The 17,172-nt window shown below is 42.0% G+C and overlaps 1 protein-coding gene across 1 annotated transcript; it reads left to right on the top strand.

Annotated features, from left to right (window-relative positions):
- The first annotated feature begins 1,141 nt into the window (after positions 1–1,141).
- Positions 1,142–13,204, top strand: LOC143274739 (uncharacterized). Its single transcript, XM_076578649.1, has 5 exons — positions 1,142–1,501; positions 2,893–3,164; positions 5,244–5,361; positions 9,100–9,169; positions 12,386–13,204. Exons 1-5 carry the CDS (start codon positions 1,266–1,268, stop codon positions 12,437–12,439), a joined length of 750 nt encoding a protein of 249 aa, XP_076434764.1. The 5' UTR covers positions 1,142–1,265; the 3' UTR covers positions 12,440–13,204.
- The last annotated feature ends 3,968 nt before the right edge of the window (positions 13,205–17,172 follow it).

Here is a 17,172-nt window from a genome sequence, read left to right on the forward strand (position 1 = left end):
GTCGTTCAGTCAGAGCTACGTTCATCAGCTACATTGTCCCTAGTTCAGTCAGCGATACGTTCAGCTACACTGTCCCTCGTTCAGTCAGCTATACGTTATGCTACACTGTCCGTCATTCAGTCAGTGATACGTTCAGTTGCATTGTCCCTCGTTCACTCAGTGATACGTTTATGCAGCTACATTGTCCCTCGTTCAGTCAGTGATACGTTCAGCTACACTGAACGTCCGTCGTTCAGTCATTGATACGTTCAGTTGCATTGTCCCTCGTTCAGTGAGCGATACGTTCAGCTACTGTCCCTCGTTCAGCTAGTGCTACCGGCAGTTCACTTGTCAAGTCCTCACGTCAAGTTCGTCCAGCTCTCAGAGGGTAACCCTCTTAATTAAGGTCTACACAGTTCTGTCACAGCGGCTCGATCATCACACCAATCCAGGTGGCAGGGTGTGCTATTCGTCTGTCCAAGGACAATTCAAGTCAACAGTCCTCCACAGCAACACACCCTGAACTGAAACGACGACGACTGCTACTTCTAGTACACCTCTGTACATCCTGACGTATGACTATGATGAATATTTCAAATAATACCATATTCTGAATTGTAATTATTACGACTATTGCTTCTGCAACAAGACAGCTATTTTCTTAACTTTTTTCTTTGGCAGCTTTAGGTCCGCCCGCGATTCGAACTCACAAACCTATGATTGCCAAGTCGGTGCTCTATCCAATTTCACCACGCACCCACCTGAAAGATTCAGCCAAAAATAAAAATTATATCATCATGAACTGTGCTCAGTGTACTGTTTTAAGGCCTGACTAAACGCGTTGGGTTACGCTGCTGGTCAGGCATCTGCTTGGCAGATGTGGTGTAGCAGATATGGATTTGTCCGAACGCAGTGACGCCTCCTTGAGCTACTGAAACTGAAACTGAACTCATGTACTGTGCATGTACTGAAGCCCCCAAAAGACCGCTTCTTTGGATCTTTACTTGGTTTAGTGAGGGCATTGTTTGTCGAAGAAGTGGGATCTGGGTGTTTGTCCGGGTGGGAGGGCCATCTGGCGTTCCAAGGAGGAGGCCTGGAAAATCAGATTCATTTTAGTCGATGGAATCTGGCTTCATAAAATGTGATTACGGTCGATTTCGGTTTATTTTCGTGCTTCCGGTTTTTAGTAGCAACACGCAAAATGGCTGCATCTGCGAAACATGTGAACAGATGAGATAGAAACAAGTCAGTTGATAAAGTAGTCAGGACGCTTGAAAACTGGAAATATGCCACGATCTAAATCTCCAGATAACTCTGTAAGAAAATCCCGCAGCAGATCAAAGAAAAGGAAACGGAATGGGCGAAAAAGGTCGGATTCTAGTGACAGTAGCAGCACGTCGTCTGCTACAAGTAGCAGTTCAAGTGAAAGTCGATCATCCAGTTCAAGTAGATCACCAGCTAAGAGAACAAGTAAATCGAGGAAAAGGTCGAATTCATCTGTTTCAAAAAAGAAAAGAAAGAGGTAAGTTGATAAACTGAGCATGAAGGAGAAACATCATGGAAAAAAAAGTCTCACAATTTCGTTCCTTTTTGTTACGAACAGCACACTGTTTTTGGCTTTTTCCTCAGAATTTTGCCAAGGACAACCCTTTTGTTGCCGTGTGTTCTTGTACCTGCACAGAATGCATGCTGCATATGATACCTTGGTTTATCGTCTTATCTGAATGACTATCACACCCACGCCACTCTTGGTGAACTGCAATGAAAGGGGGGATAATAATCCTGCATGGTCTCTTTCCTAGTACTACCCCAGTTGGGCGCATTACAAGACAAGACAAATTCTTTATTTCGAGGATAATAGATAAGCACTGGTGTGCTTTTTTACGTCCAGTCCACGCCCTGAATAGAGTCTACACTATACAATATTTAATAAAATGAAAGCATGGTGTTAGTAGAGATACACAACAGAGGGAAAAAACACACCATAAATCAAAACAAAACAACAACCACACACACACACACGCACGCACGCACGCACACACACACACCACACACACACACACATGACATACAGGCACTAGCATGGTGTTAGTAAAACTAGGCCACTGCTCCACTGCCCAGGGTTTCAGGTGACTCGAACCAAAGACCACGAAATAATGGGCACAAATCAGAAAGATGTGTGTGTGTGTGTGTGTGTGTGTGTGTGCATGCACACATTATTAGTTATACTACTAACAGCATTCAAAAATGTTTATGAAATTACTGCTAAACAAATAGTATTATGTAGCTGTCAGATATAATTTGTACATTTGGAGATGATTTTGTTTCCTGTATGTGTAGCTTTAATTTTCATTATCATTTTTTTTTTTTTAAAAAAAAAAAAAAAAATTTATTCATTTATCTGTCTATTTTGTATTGAATGATAGTCAGTCATGTCTGACTATGACCATCAGAACAGCAGAGGAGGCAACTGCTGTCTGAACTATTTGGGCTAGAAATTGATTATATTGGAGATTGTCTTGCCCAAGTTACATCCCCACTCTCTCGGCCAAGAGAGCTTGTTTTTTTGTTTTTGTTTTTTTTATAGCTATTATTATTATTGTTGTTATTATTATCATATTTTTGTTTTTATTTTTTTTTATTGTATTTTATTATATATATATATATATTATATATATATTGTTTGTTTTTTGTGAAATGGAAATACACAAGGCCCTGAAAGACAATTTGTATTTTTATATATACAGAAATTTTTTTTTTAACGTATGTGCAGCTTTAGACATTTAGTTTTGTGCAGTTTTACTTTTTATGTGAATGTGCAGAAAGGCTTCAACCTGCTATTTAAAAAAAAAAAAAAGAAAAAAAAGTTGATTATCATTCATGTTTAATTTTGTATACTTTGCATAATTTCAGACAAAGATCCACTTCATCATCTTCTGGTTCATCTTCATCACCGTCCTCGTACAAGCGTAAAAAGAAAATGAAAATGAAAGAAAAGAAGGAGAAGAAAAAACAGAAGAAAGAAAAGAAGAAAAAGAAGAAGAAAAAGCAGAAAAAGAAGGCCAAAAAGAATAAGCTGAAGGAGGCGGAAGAAAAGCAAGGCCAGGTTGAGATAACTCCTTCTCCCCGAGAAACAGGAGCCATCACTCAGCTGCCACCAGTGCCAGCCAAACAGATTGTTCCAGGTTGATGATCTCGTGTGTGTGTGTGTTCATTCGTTCTTTAATTTAGCATCTTTTCACTATCAGTGATATTAGATGATTTTTAAAAAAAAAAGGGGGTGGGGGTAGGGGGGGGGGGGGGGTGAAGGGTGGGGGGCGGAGAGGAGGGGGGCGTGGGATGGGAGAGGGATGAATAAAACAGAAAAGGTAGAAAACTACCACAAAAAAAAAAAAAAATGCAAAACTAACATGCAATTACAATTAACAAAAATCATCTGCAGAATAGTTATTCTCTTTGAAATACTTGGGCAAGTGTGTGTGTGTGTGTGTGTTTTGTTGTCATTGACACATTTCACTTGCTTGTAAGTCCTGATTAAAGTGCCCTGAGTTGTCAGTCAGCTTCTGAAATTTTTTTTTTCTCCATATTTGACGTCAGTTGTTAACTTATGAGCCCCTGTGCTGGGGAGGTAAAAGCACATTATGAATACCCATGATTATCATTCATCATCTTCTTCTTCTTCTGACAAATTGTTGTTGTTGTTGTTAACATCATAATTACTGTGCACACTGGGTCGTTGTTGTTGTTGTTAACATCATAATTACTGTGCACACTGGGTCATTGTTGTTAACATCATAATTACTGTGCACACTGGGTCGTTGTTGTTGTTAACATCATAATTACTGTGCACACTGGGTCGTTGTTGTTGTTAACATTATAATTACTGTGCACACTGGGTCATTGTTGTTGTTGTTGTTAACATCATAATTACTGTGCACACTGGGTCATTGTTGTTGTTGTTGTTAACATCATAATTACTGTGCACACTGGGTCATTGTTGTTGTTGTTGTTAACATCATAATTACTGTGCACACTGGGTCGTTGTTGTTGTTGCTGTTAACATCATAATTACTGTGCACACTGGGTCGTTGTTGTTGTTGTTAACATCATAATTACTGTGCACACTGGGTCGTTGTTGTTGTTGTTAACATCATAATTACTGTGCACACTGGGTCGTTGTTGTTGTTGTTAACATCATAATTACTGTGCACACTGGGTCGTTGTTGTTGTTGTTAACATCATAATTACTGTGCACACTGGGTCGTTGTTGTTGTTGTTGTTGTTGTTAACATCATAATTACTGTGCACACTGGGTCGTTGTTGTTGTTGTTGTTGTTAACATCATAATTACTGTGCACACTCGGTCGTTGTTGTTGTTGTTGTTGTTAACATCATAAGTACTGTGCACACTGGGTCGTTGTTGTTGCTGTTAACATCATAATTACTGTACACACTGGGTCGTTGTTGTTGTTGTTGTTGTTAACATCATAATTACTGTGCACACTGGGTCGTTGTTGTTGTTGTTGTTAACATCATACTTACTGTGCACACTGGGTCGTTGTTGTTGTTGTTAACATCATAATTACTGTGCACACTGGGTCGTTGTTGTTGTTGTTGTTAACATCATAATTACTGTGCACACTGGGTCGTCGTTGTTGTTGTTGTTAACATCATAATTACTGTGCACACTGGGTCGTCGTTGTTGTTGTTGTTAACATCATAATTACTGTGCACACTGGGTCGTTGTTGTTGTTGTTAACATCATACGTACTGTGCACACTGGGTCGTTGTTGTTGTTGTTGTTAACATCATACGTACTGTGCACACTGGGTTGTTGTTGTTGTTGTTAACATCTTACTGTGCACACTGGGTCGTTGTTGTTGTTAACATCATAATTACTGTGCACACTGGGTCGTTGTTGTTGTTGTTAACATCATACTTACTGTGCACACTGGGTCGTTGTTGCTGTTGTTGTTGTTAACATCATAACTGTGCACACTGGGTCGTTGTTGCTGTTGTTGTTGTTAACATCATAATTACTGTGGACACTGGGTCCTTGTGCTAAGGAGTTAGAGCACATAATAAACATATATTCTTCTTATTATTATTCCCATTGGGGAATTTTTATTATAAGCCTTGCGGATTTTTAGTGTCCCAGTGTATCACAACAACAACAACAATAACAAAAAAAAACTATCATAATTAGTAGTAGTATCATTATTGTCATTATATTATTTTTATCATCATGATTCCTGTGTGTGCAGAGTCCTCAGTGATGGTGGGCCCCAGTCCCCGTGTGATGAAACCCATGACCAAAGCAGAGTGGGACAAACAGCAGAGCGTTATGCGTCACGTGTACGATGAAGAGTCCGGACGTACCAGGTCAGTGTGGGCATGAACTATAATTGTTTTGATTGATTGACCTAGATACTTATATAATTAGGCGAACTACAAAGACAATCACGTGGGCTGCAAACCAGATCGTCACTAATCTGAAGAAATCTGATGAGAACTGTGCTTGTTACAAGGTGTTCAGTGATAGATTTCTAAATGATTCCTGAACCGATTTACGTCGGATAAGTTGCAAAAGAAAGAGCTCAACGCCTACTTTATAATGAGTGTAAAATGAAGTGTTGATTATTTAAGATGAATTTATAATCTTAATTTAAGTCACCTGAACAGGGTCAGTTTTAACGAGCTCGTCGCTGAAAATTACAAACTGCGTTAAATCAGTTTCACGTAGGCGAACACAAATGGAATAGATTTAAAGATGGAATTAAGACGATTCTGCCAGTATATAATACTAGTAGTTTACTGATCTGACAAAAGAGCTATTAATTAAATACTGTGGAACAGAAACACAAGTTTGCTCTCAGCCAATGACGTATCGCGACGAGACACTGGTCGAGCAGTCAGCAGGTGGTCTGGCCAGGACAAAATATATGTATAGCGCCTTTCCTTAGTCATAGACCCAGCTCTAAAGCACTTTACACACTTGGAGTCATTTGCCCTAACAGGCTGCTGACCTGGGTAGAGCTGTCTGACAGCTGTCTTTAGCCTAGACGCTCATCGTTTGTTTCCTGGGTCATTCTCTTAGGATTCTGTCGCTCACACACGTATGGGCAAACACACACGCACACACACACACGCACACACAAACACACACACACACACACACACACACACACACACACACATTAGAATGGATTTTACTATGAAATTTTGCCAGGAACATCTCTCTTGTTGCCATGGGTTCTTTTACTTGCACTAAGCGCAGTCATGGAATTTCGGTTTATCATCTCATCTGAAAGACTAGCGTTCAGACTACCACTCAGGTTCAAAGGGAGGGGGAGAAAATTCTTTCGAGTATGGGATTGGATCCTGTATGCTCAGATTCTCTTGCTCTCAAGGCAGATGCGTTACTAAAATCAAAATCATGAGTGAATGGGTGTCATGTCAATATGTTAACTTAAAAAAATCTTCTTCTTTTTTTTTTTTTTTGGCTGCCCCTTGGCAGTTCTAACTGATTTGGCATTGCATTTCTGATCCTGTATTTACAGTGATCGGTGTTTGAGGACCCGGGTCAGCTTGATGTTATGTCCGAGGGAAATGCACTTTTCTGTGATTTTCCTCACTTTTCCGAGGTGTGAACGGGAACCAGACTTTGGGTAGGGAAGGCTGAAATGCAGAAGGAGAGGAATAGGCCCCGCCTTCCTGTGCTGAGCCCTAGACACAGTGGATAGTAGAGTGATGGCCTAGAGGTAACGCGTCCGCCTAGGAAGTGAGAGAATCTGAGCACGCTGGTTCGAATCACGGCTCAGCCGCCGATATTTTCTACCCCTCCACTAGACCTTGAGTGGTGGTCTGGACGCTAGTCATTCGGATGAGACGATAAACCCAGGTCCTGTGTGCAGCACACATGAAAGAACCCATGGCAACAAAAGGGTTGTTCCTGGCAAATTCTGTTGAAAATTCCACTTCGATAGGAAAAACAAAACTGTATGCAGGAAAAAATACAAAAAAAAAAAAAAAAAATGTGGCTCTGTAGTATAGCGACGCACTGTCCCTGGGGAGAGCAGCCCGAATTTCACACAGAGAAATCTGTTGTGATAAAAAGAAATGCAAATACAAAGTTGAATGCCTTGATGGCTTGCAGATGGTATCCAATAAAGAAAGCACCGGAAGACATTTGTCACTTTTCTCCATAAAAATTTATTGTGCAGTTGATTATGATGTCATGGTTCTTGCGCTGGAGTTCAGTGCACTTTTGTGCACAGGTCGACGGGTGCAATAGCCGAGTGGGTAAAGCGTTGGACTGTCAATCTGAGGGTCCCGGGTTCGAATCATGGTGACGGCGCCTGGTGGGTAAAGGGTGGAGATTTTTACTATCTCCCAGGTCAACATATGTGCAGACCTGCCAGTGCCTGAACCCCCTTCGTGTGTATATGCAAGCAGAAGATCAAATGCGCACGTTAAAGATCCTGTAATCCATGTCAGCGTTTTCGGTGGGTTATGGAAACAAGAACACACCCAGCATGCACACCCCCGAAAGCGGAGTATGGCTGCCTACATGGCGGGGTAAAAACGGTCATACACGTAAAAGCCCACTCGTGTGCATATGAGTGAACGCAGAAGAAGAAGAAGTGCACAGGTTTATGCGTTGTGATGTGTTGTACACTGCGCCCCATCATGAGGGACATGGCCTGTGAGAATAAATCGTCTGAATCTGAATCTCTCTCTCTCTTCTCTCTCTCTCTTCTCTCTCTCACTCTCTCTCTCTCTCACTCTCTCTCTCTTCTCTCTCTCTCACTCTCTTCTCACTCTCTCTCACTCTCTTCTCCCTATCACTCTTTCTTCTCTCTCTCACTCTCTCTGTGTCTCTCTCACTCTCTCTTCTCTCTCTCTCTCACTCTCTCTCTCTCTCTCTCTCACTCTCTTCTCTCTCTTTCTCTCTCTCTCTTCTCTCTCTCACTCTCTCTCTCTTCTCTCTCTCACTCTCTCTCTTCTCTCTATCACTCTTTCTTCTCTCTCTCTCTCTCTTCTATCACTCTTTCTCACTCTCTCTCTTCTCTCACTCTCTTCTCTATCTCACTCTCTTCTCTCTCTCTCACTCTCTCTCTCTCTCACTCTCTCTCTCTCACTCTCTCTCTCTCTCTCTCTCTCTCTCTCTGTGTTGTCAACAACATCCCCTCTACCAGCCCCCACCTATTTTAACTTCCACATGCTGCCTTTGTATTGTAGCCCAAGGCCTGTGGACTATAACAATGTTTTCTCTGAGAGAAATAGAGATGTGTGTGTGTGCATGTATGTATTTCTCTCTCTCTCTCTCTCTCTCTCTCTCTCTCTCTCTCTCTCTCTCTTGCAGGGCACTGAACCATATATTGGGATGGAAATAAACAGATATGTAAAAAGTGCACTGCCAAAATTTAGATTTGGTGTTTCTGATATTGCTGTTGACAGTTTCAGATACTGTAGTAGGAGCGAATATGTACATACTTGCCGATTGTGCAACCTGGGTAGGGAAGATGAGTTGCATTTTTTGTTATGTTGCCCTGTTTTGAGTGACCTCAGACAAAGATTAATTCAACCTAAATATTATAAAGGTCCCTGTGCTTTTAGATTTAATTTTGCTCATGTCGTCAAGACATGATCTTACTCAAAAACACTTGGCTGTATACTTATATGAGGCATTGAAGAGACTTCGAATATTTATTTTGTGAATGTTGTTGAGTATTGTATTAGCTACTTTTGGTTGTTTTGTAATGTTGGTTTATGGTGTCAAGTCATTTTCTTTCTTTCCTTATTTTCTTGTATGACCCCGTTCAGTAAGGGGCTTTGGTCTTAATGTGAATAAAAGATCGTTATTGTTATCGTTATCTCTCTCTCTCTCTCTCTCTCTCTCTCTCTCTGTGATTAGTATTATTATTACTATTATTATTTTGTGTTGTTGTTGTCTTATGATTATTACTGTTATTATTTTGTGTTGTTGTTGTCTTATGATTATTACTATTTTGTGTTGTTGTTGTCTTATGATTATTACTATTATTATTTTGTGTTGTTGTTGTCTTATGATTATCACTATTATTATTTTGTGTTGTAACTTGTTGTTGTCTTATGCAGGTTAATAAAAGGAGATGGCGAAATAATGGAGGAAATTGTGAGCAAGGACAGGCACAGGGAGATCAACAAGGTAGGACTCCAGTGTGATAACTTTTTTTTTTTTTTTTTTTTTTTAAACAAAGTTTTTATTCAGTAAATATGTCACACATGTACAGATAGACAGCGGAGCAACAACAAGCTAATAGCTTATATCGTGCTCAGGAATGTGATTAAATACATTTGTTTCGTTTGACGGCTGGTGGACGCTACACAATTGCAATTATGTTGAAATACACATTTTCCAACTGCATATAAATGACAGTCACTGCAGACATACATTGTTCCCCCCCCCCCCTTTTTTTTTTTTTGAGCCACTGTGGAGATTAGTATATTTAAAGAATTTACAATGAATTTAAACATCATTTTTAAGATACGTTGTTCACAACAGAAAGCAGAAAAAGGTAAGAAAAACAAGTTAGTGAATGAGATAAAGACATGAGTGAAGAAGAAGAAAAAAAAAAGAGAAGAAAAAATAAGAAAAAATATACACATGGAGAGGGAATAACGTTACACACAATCGTACTTGATTAGACCGACTAGACAGGAAGTATGATAACGTATTGGGGGTTTTGTTGTTGTTGTTATTATTTTTTTTGTTCCATCTTGTTGCTTTTTTTTGTGTGCCCCACAATTTTGGGACTTTTTGATGACGACGATGATGATGATTATTGCGATGATGAAGATGGTGCTATGTGTGTGTGTGTGTGTGGGGGGATGATGAAGATGGTGCTATGTGTGTGTGTGTGTGGGGGGGGGGGGGGCAGGGGGGTTCATTTAGGTTTGGGATTACTTGATGAGGCTCTGTACATTCGTAGCAAGAGTACCATTTTTACCCCCTCGTCCCAGAACTAACCTTTTCATGTCCTCTCTCACTTATTCTGGTGGTAAACTGTGGAATGAAATCCCCGAGTATCTTAGAAATAGATCTACCATAGCATCTTTCAAAAAAAGCCTATGAAAAGTATCTGATGCAACAAATGTAATTAGTTCCAGCAAAATCAAAGTATGTGATGAGATCCTAGTAAGCCAACATGTTTTTATTAATTGTTCTCCAACAGTGTGTAAGCAAGGAAAAAGGCGAGTGTAAATATGTGTGTACATGTCTATGTACTTGTGTGTTCGAGTACATGTGTGTGATGCCTGTGTGTGCACACACATGTGTGTGTTTGAAGATTTTCATGTGGCAATGTTTCGTATGATTTTCATGATGTTTCCGTAATTGTAGTCTTTGATTCATCCATTTACGTATCTATTATTATCCATTTGGTTTGTTCTGTCATTTATTTGTTCACACTTATTTCATTTATCATATAGTGTGTATGTGTGTGCATGCGTGTGTGAGGGCATGGTGTAAAGAAGCTTCCAGCTTATCCATTCTACCCTCAATAAAACATTTGTCATTGTCATTGTCATCTGTGCTGTCATTGTACATCCTGGCATTAGCCAGACTGAGAGATACAGACACGTGGTGTGTTGGTCAGGGAAGTTTAGCAGCTCTCCCAAAGATGCATCTGTGAAGTGGATGACCCTCCACTGAGTGCTTCCAATCTTCACATTTCAGCCCATAGTGCAACAGCTGAATGGTTAAAGCCTTGGACTTTCAATCTGAGGGGTCCCTGGTTCAAATGTCGGTAATGGCGCCTGTTGGGTAAAAGGGTGGAGATTTTTCCGATCTCCCAGGTCAACATATGTGCAGACCTGCTAGTGCCTGAACCCCCTTCGTGTGTATACGCAAACAGAAGATCAAATACAGCACGTTAAAGATCTTGCAATCCACGTCAGCTTTCGGTGGGTTATGGAAACAAGAACATACCCAGCATGCATTCCCCCTGAAAGTGGAGTATGGCTGCCTACATGGCGGGGTAAAAATGGTCATACTCGTACAAGCCCACTCATGTACATAGGAGTGAACGTGGGAGTTGCAGCCCACAAATGCAGAAGAAGAAGAGCCCATAGCAGAGTTTTCAGTTTCAGTTTCAGTAGCTCAAGGAGGCGTCACTGCGTTCGGACAAATCCATATACGCTACACCACATCTGCCAAGCAGATGCCTGACCAGCAGCGTAACCCAACACGCTTAGTCAGGCCTTGAGGAAAAAAAAAAAGAAAAAAAAAGAAGTCACAGTCAACTCTGGGTAGGCACCAGCCTTAGGCCCTGATGGGGATCAAACCTGCATCCTACCATTCATCAGTCAGCGATGCTAACCACTTCACCACAGCAGCTGGTCCAGTGTGCTTGTTTAATGGAGAGCAAAATCAGACAAAGGGGGGTGTGGGGGGGGATAAACAAAGTAGGTAAATGATCAGAAAAAGATGTTATGTATAGTTACATTTACATTTGATGCATTGCAACTTTTATCATGGCCTGCGTAGGTTTATTTCACAGGCTTGCGAATAAAATGAAAAATCTTAGACATATAATTTTTCAACAACAACAACAAAAAAAGAAGAAGAAAATAATTCTGATTGTCAAAGCTATGGCATTGTCAGGCACATGCAAGAGAAAGAGAAAAAGAGAGAGAGGGAGGGAGAGAGAGAGAGAGAGAATATACAAGTGTGTGTTTGCATCAAATGTTTGCCAGGTGGTGTGCACATGTGTGCATATATCAGTGCACCGCTGACACATGTATATAGCTACTTTTTGGATGACTGGGGTTTGAACAGCATCAGGAACAAATCAGGGATAGGAACTGAACAGCAGTACATTAGACAAGAGGACGATATAGCGTACCGTGTCACTGATGATTTGCAGGCGTTAATAAGCACACACACTCACACACACACACACATACATGATACACACACTCACATGCGCTCACATGCACGCACGCACACACGCACGCGTGCGTGTGCGCGCACACACACACATGCATGCAGGCATGAACACACACACACACACACACACATACATGATATATGATACACTCACATGCGCGCGCGCGCACTCGCACACACACACACACACACACACAGACATACACACAGTCACACACACACACACACACACACACGCTTGCATGCATGCAGGCATGAACACATACATACACACACACACATACATGATACATGATACACACACTCACATGTGCTCACACACGCACACACACACACACACACACACACACACACACACACACACACTGACATTTATAATTTATGTGCCTATTCATAGAAAGTCTATGACTGGAAATTTTGCATATTGGGCATATTTGTACTAAGAGGAGAGAGGATTTCTGTCTTTTGTTTCAGACTGCGACCCAAGGAGACGGGAAATTCTTTTCTTCCAAGCTGGGCATCATCTGATTTTTTCTATGCACCATGGGAAGGAGTGGGGAGGGAATAGGGGGTGGGGGGGTTAGTGAGAGGGGGGTGGGGGGGAGCAAGAGGGAGAGTGGTTAGAAGGAAGGAGAATATGATACATTAGATGTTTATTGTTTGGATGAGCATGAGTATTGTATATATATATGTGTATGCTTACAATGTAAGCGGTGTGCGGGAATAGTCTTCAGACAAGATGTTTGAGAGTATTTTTGCAGCACGTCATATACATTCATGTGTGTGTGTGTGTGTGTGTGTGTGTGTGTGTTTACATATTCTTGTGTCACTGTGTGTGTATGTGTTCAGGTATCCTTGTGTGTGTGTGTGTGTGTGTGGTTTTAGCTATCCTTATATGTGTGTGTTTAGGTAACCTGGTGGTGTGTGTGTGTGTGTGTGTGTACGCACGAGTATATTTGTCTGGTTTCTGTATGTGTGTGTCGAACATTCTATGACAAGAGTGAGAGTCATGTTGATGTTCACAGGATATTGTTTCACTTTCAGTTTTAGCACAGCCATTAAAAGATTCACATCACATCACATCACATCACATCACATCAGTGTAAATAATTGAAACAGAACACCCGCATGAAGAGAACAGTGGAGGAAAGGGGAATGGTTTGGGGGTGGTCTTCTTCTTCTTCTTCTGCGTTCACTCGTATGCACGCGAGTGGGCTTTTACGTGTATGACCGTTTTTACCCCACCATGTAGGCAGCCATACTCCGTTTTCGGGGGTGTGCATGCTGGGTATGTTCTTGTTTCCATAACCCACCGAACGCTGACATGGATTACAGGATCTTTAACGTGCGTTCAGGGGTTCAGGCACTAGCAGGTCTGCACATATGTTGACCTGGGAGATCGTAAAAATCTCCACCCTTTACCCACCAGGCGCCATCACCGTGATTCGAACCCGGGACCCTCAGATTGACAGTCCAATGCTTTAACTACTCGGCTATTGCACCCGTCTTTGGGGTGGTCTAAACACGCTTTTGGAAGCATGGTCTGGGGTGGCTGTTTTTCAGGTGAGAGCGTGTGTTGATCCAGAATCCAAATGAAGAATTAATCGTAATTATGCAAAATGCATGTGTATATATGCGCAGTTTTGAAAGCCTGACTGACGGGTGCCATAGCCGAATGGTTAAAGCGTTGGACTTTCGATCTGAGGGTCCCAGGTTCGAATCACAGTGACGGCGCCTGGTGGGTAAAGGGTGGAGATTTTTACAATCTCCCAGGTCAACATATGTGCAGATCTGCCAGTGCCTGAACCCCCTTCGTGTGTATACGCAAGCATAAGATCAAATACGCACGTTAAAGACCCTGTAATCCATGTCAGCGTTCGGTGGGTTATGGAAACAAGAACATACCCAGCATGCACACCCGTGAAAGCGGCGTATGGCTGCCTACATGGCGGGGTAAAAACGGTCATACATGTAAAAAGCCCACTCGCGTATATACGAGTGAACGTGGGAGTTGAAGCCCACGAACGCAGAAGAAGAAGAAGAAGCAGAAATCCTGACTGACTGACGCAGGAAACGAATAATGAGCTCCTAACTAAATGGAGCTGTCAGTCGGCTCTTCCCAGGTAGACAGCCTGTTGTGAGCTCAATGACTCTTATGTTTTGTCAAGTTGCTTAGTTAGAGTATGGTCTCTGATCAGAGATAGGCAAGTACTTTACACAAGTTTCAATTATTGCAATGATGATGGTAATGATGATGATAATGATGATAATAATAATAATCCTCTTGGCGGCAAGAACAGTGGTAGAATGGCTGACTGCAGAAGCACATCCAGGTGTGATTGTGCCCCCCCCCCCCACCCCCCACCCCTACGCCCCCTCCCCCCCTTTTTTTTTTATTCCAGTTTTGTTTTTTTTCAAGGTTTAACCCAACTGACTTCTGAACTTTGAAATAAAACCAGTGTAGCAATAAAAAAAAAAAAAAGTGCACTTATTACTGTGTTTTGTTCACTTTGTTTTTTATTTCCTGGTTTTCTTTTCAAGGTTTAACCCCTTAATTGCTGAACTTTGGTGGAAATAAATCAGTGCAGCATAAAAAGTGCAGTTTCTGCTGTTGCTTTTTGTGCAGCTGTAAGTGGTAGTGATTGCTTTTGCTATGGGGAAGTAATGCAGTCTTCAGAGGGAAAAGGTCTGAATAAAGAATGATGACTGACATCCAGGCCTGAAAACGTTTTTTTTTTTTTTTTTTTTTTTTTTTGGTGAAGTGACAAAACTTCACTGACGAGTGTCTCCCCATCAGCAGTAGGGAAGGGGTTAAGAGACTTTTTTTTTATTGTGTGATGTTTGACGTGATTTTGATTTGGTGGTTTGCTTCATGATGAATTGTCTGTCAACATCAGAGTTGTTGCACTCTGAATGTAATAGTATCTTACCCACATGTTTTTCTTTTTACATAATAATTGATGTGTACATGGTGATAAGTGAAGGGTGTGTCTTTTTTTTTTTTTTTTTTGCTGACGGGCATTTTATTTTAAGTGAGCCTAAAGAAAATTTTCTGTTTTTGGTTGAAGCAGATAATAAAGTATTTTGAATTGAATTGAATTGAAATTGAATCAGTAATTATGGTCCTGAAGAGCCGTAAGGAAATCAGCAGAACATGTCGAACATCATGATGAGAAGACAGTGGCAAATGGACCGGACGTGTCATTGCAAAGAGAGCAAAAGTCACATCACCTGGACAGCCCTCCCTTCACTGGACACCAGAAAATAGGTGCAGCAGAGGAAGGTCAAAAAACACCTGGGGCAAAACGATTGAAGGATCGAGGAGAACCCGAGACCCTGAAGCACACCCGGGGTACCATTCAGAGACTGGTCCCAAAACAGACAAGAAAAGTGGTTCTTGGTTGCTGCCCTGCTTGGCAGATGTGGTGTAGCGTATATGGATTTGACCGAACACAGTGACGCCCTCCTTGAGCTACTGATACTGCCCTAGGGCACAGCGGGCTGTAAGTTTGGAGGGTAATAAGCTTAACTGAACTGGTTTCTTTTTCAAAAATGCAAAATATGCGTAGTTCTTTGCAGACGTCTATAACAGCGTCATTCAGTCATGTATCCTGGTGAGTTTTTGCTCAGAACAGTAGCGTGCACTGAACTCAAGCTGTCGTCAGTCTTCTGTGAAGGGCTGATGAAGGCATCAATGGCAGCTGAAGGCTACGCTGAAAATCAGCATTTATTTTTTTTATTTTTTAGTTTACAGTCTAAAATTTTTCTGTCATGCTAAACAGCTCTTCCTGCTCAGAATTGAAATTTTGTCAAGATGTGTCATTTGTTTAAAAAACGAAAAGATGAATAAATGATAAGGTTTCGGTGAGCGTGACACTTTTTTTTCTTGTGTGTTTTTAAGGCAGATTTTTGTTGTTGTTGTTTGTCCAATTTTTGTTGCATTTCCCATATGTTGCTCATCATGAATTCTCCCCATACATGGTCACACCCATATTCATCTGCCGCAGTGCCAGTGTCAGCAGTTCACAGGGATCCATCAGAGTTAGATCTCCATGAGGCCAACAGAGGAGACTTTGAATGGTTTTTTTTTTTTTTTTTTTTTTTTTGTCTGCCCTATCTGCACCATTTCAGTGGCATAACTCCCATGCCACTCATTATTCTCAGTCCGTCATATACAGTTATACCCACGTTCGTCTCAATATCAGCAGTCCATAGGGAGCTATCGATGTTAGGTTGCCAGGAGGGCACACACCAGAAGAGACCCTGCACCGCTGTTGAGTCACTTTGCTGGTGTTCAGTAGTACCTGTTCTGATTCGAATAAAGTAATATTTTGAGGGCTCATCACAGCTGAGGACAGACAAACAGGTAGGCTGACACTGACATATTCCACCTTACAGAGGAAGCATCTTAACACAGGTTAAAAGGTTAAAAAGGGTAAAGGTGAACCAGCCGCCGTGGTGAGGCGGTTAGCGTCGCGGACTGACGGTTGGGAGGACGTAGGTTCGAATCCCAGGAAAGGTGGGTTTTTCGGCCCGTCGGCTCCTACCCAGAGTTGAGTGTGCTTTGAGCTTAAATGGGGAGACTGGGACCACACAGTCGAGTGTCATCCACTTCAAGGATGCGTCTTTGGGTGTGTTGCTCTAATTACCTGACCAACACTGCAAGTGTCTGTATCTCTCAGGCCTGGTTAACGCCGGGATATCATTATGACAGGAAGCGTGGAGTACAGCCTTGTCACGCAGTCCCAAACCAAAATGGACCTCCATAGCAACATCTCATTGTCCACCTCCTCCTCCTTCATCATCATCAATATAAACAAAACAGTCTCAAAGTCTGTGGCCTTTCATGCCCTGCTCTCATGGTGACCTCAGTTTCGATACCCCTCCACTTCCGTGCTTGGGGTGAGTCCTGTCAATGTCTTAAGTGTCAGCAGATTCATGGGAGTCTGTTGTTGGAGGGATGTGGTGACGGTCTCTACTCTGGGAGGGACGCTCACTCAGTCTGGCTCCGCGACTAAGCCATTATTGTCGTTAGTAGGGGGCTTAGTAGGTGGTGTCCTAAGTACGATTGAATCAGAACAGGCACCACTTAACACCACCGAAGTGACTCAGCAGCAGTGCAGGGTCTCCTCTGGTGTGTGGCCTCCTGGCGACCTAACATCGATGGTTCCCTGCGGACTGCCGACGCTGGAACTGTGACGGACGAACCTGGGTGTGGCCGTGTACGGGGGAATCTAAATGAGTGGCGTGGGAGTAATGCC

Source organism: Babylonia areolata, chromosome 29, assembly GCF_041734735.1.
Source record: "Babylonia areolata isolate BAREFJ2019XMU chromosome 29, ASM4173473v1, whole genome shotgun sequence".
In the NCBI taxonomy this organism is placed as follows: Eukaryota; Metazoa; Mollusca; class Gastropoda; order Neogastropoda; family Buccinidae; genus Babylonia; species Babylonia areolata.

What these genes read in the sequence shown, in the direction of transcription:
- LOC143274739 (XM_076578649.1), top strand. Translation starts at nt 1,266, where the DNA reads ATGCCACGATCTAAATCTCCAGATAACTCTGTAAGAAAATCCCGCAGC. An exon ending in AGCCAAACAGATTGTTCCAG is followed by an intron (nt 3,165 to 5,243) that starts GTTGATGATCTC and finishes CTGTGTGTGCAG; the next exon opens with AGTCCTCAGTGATGGTGGGC. An exon ending in GGCACAGGGAGATCAACAAG is followed by an intron (nt 9,170 to 12,385) that starts GTAGGACTCCAG and finishes CTTTTGTTTCAG; the next exon opens with ACTGCGACCCAAGGAGACGG.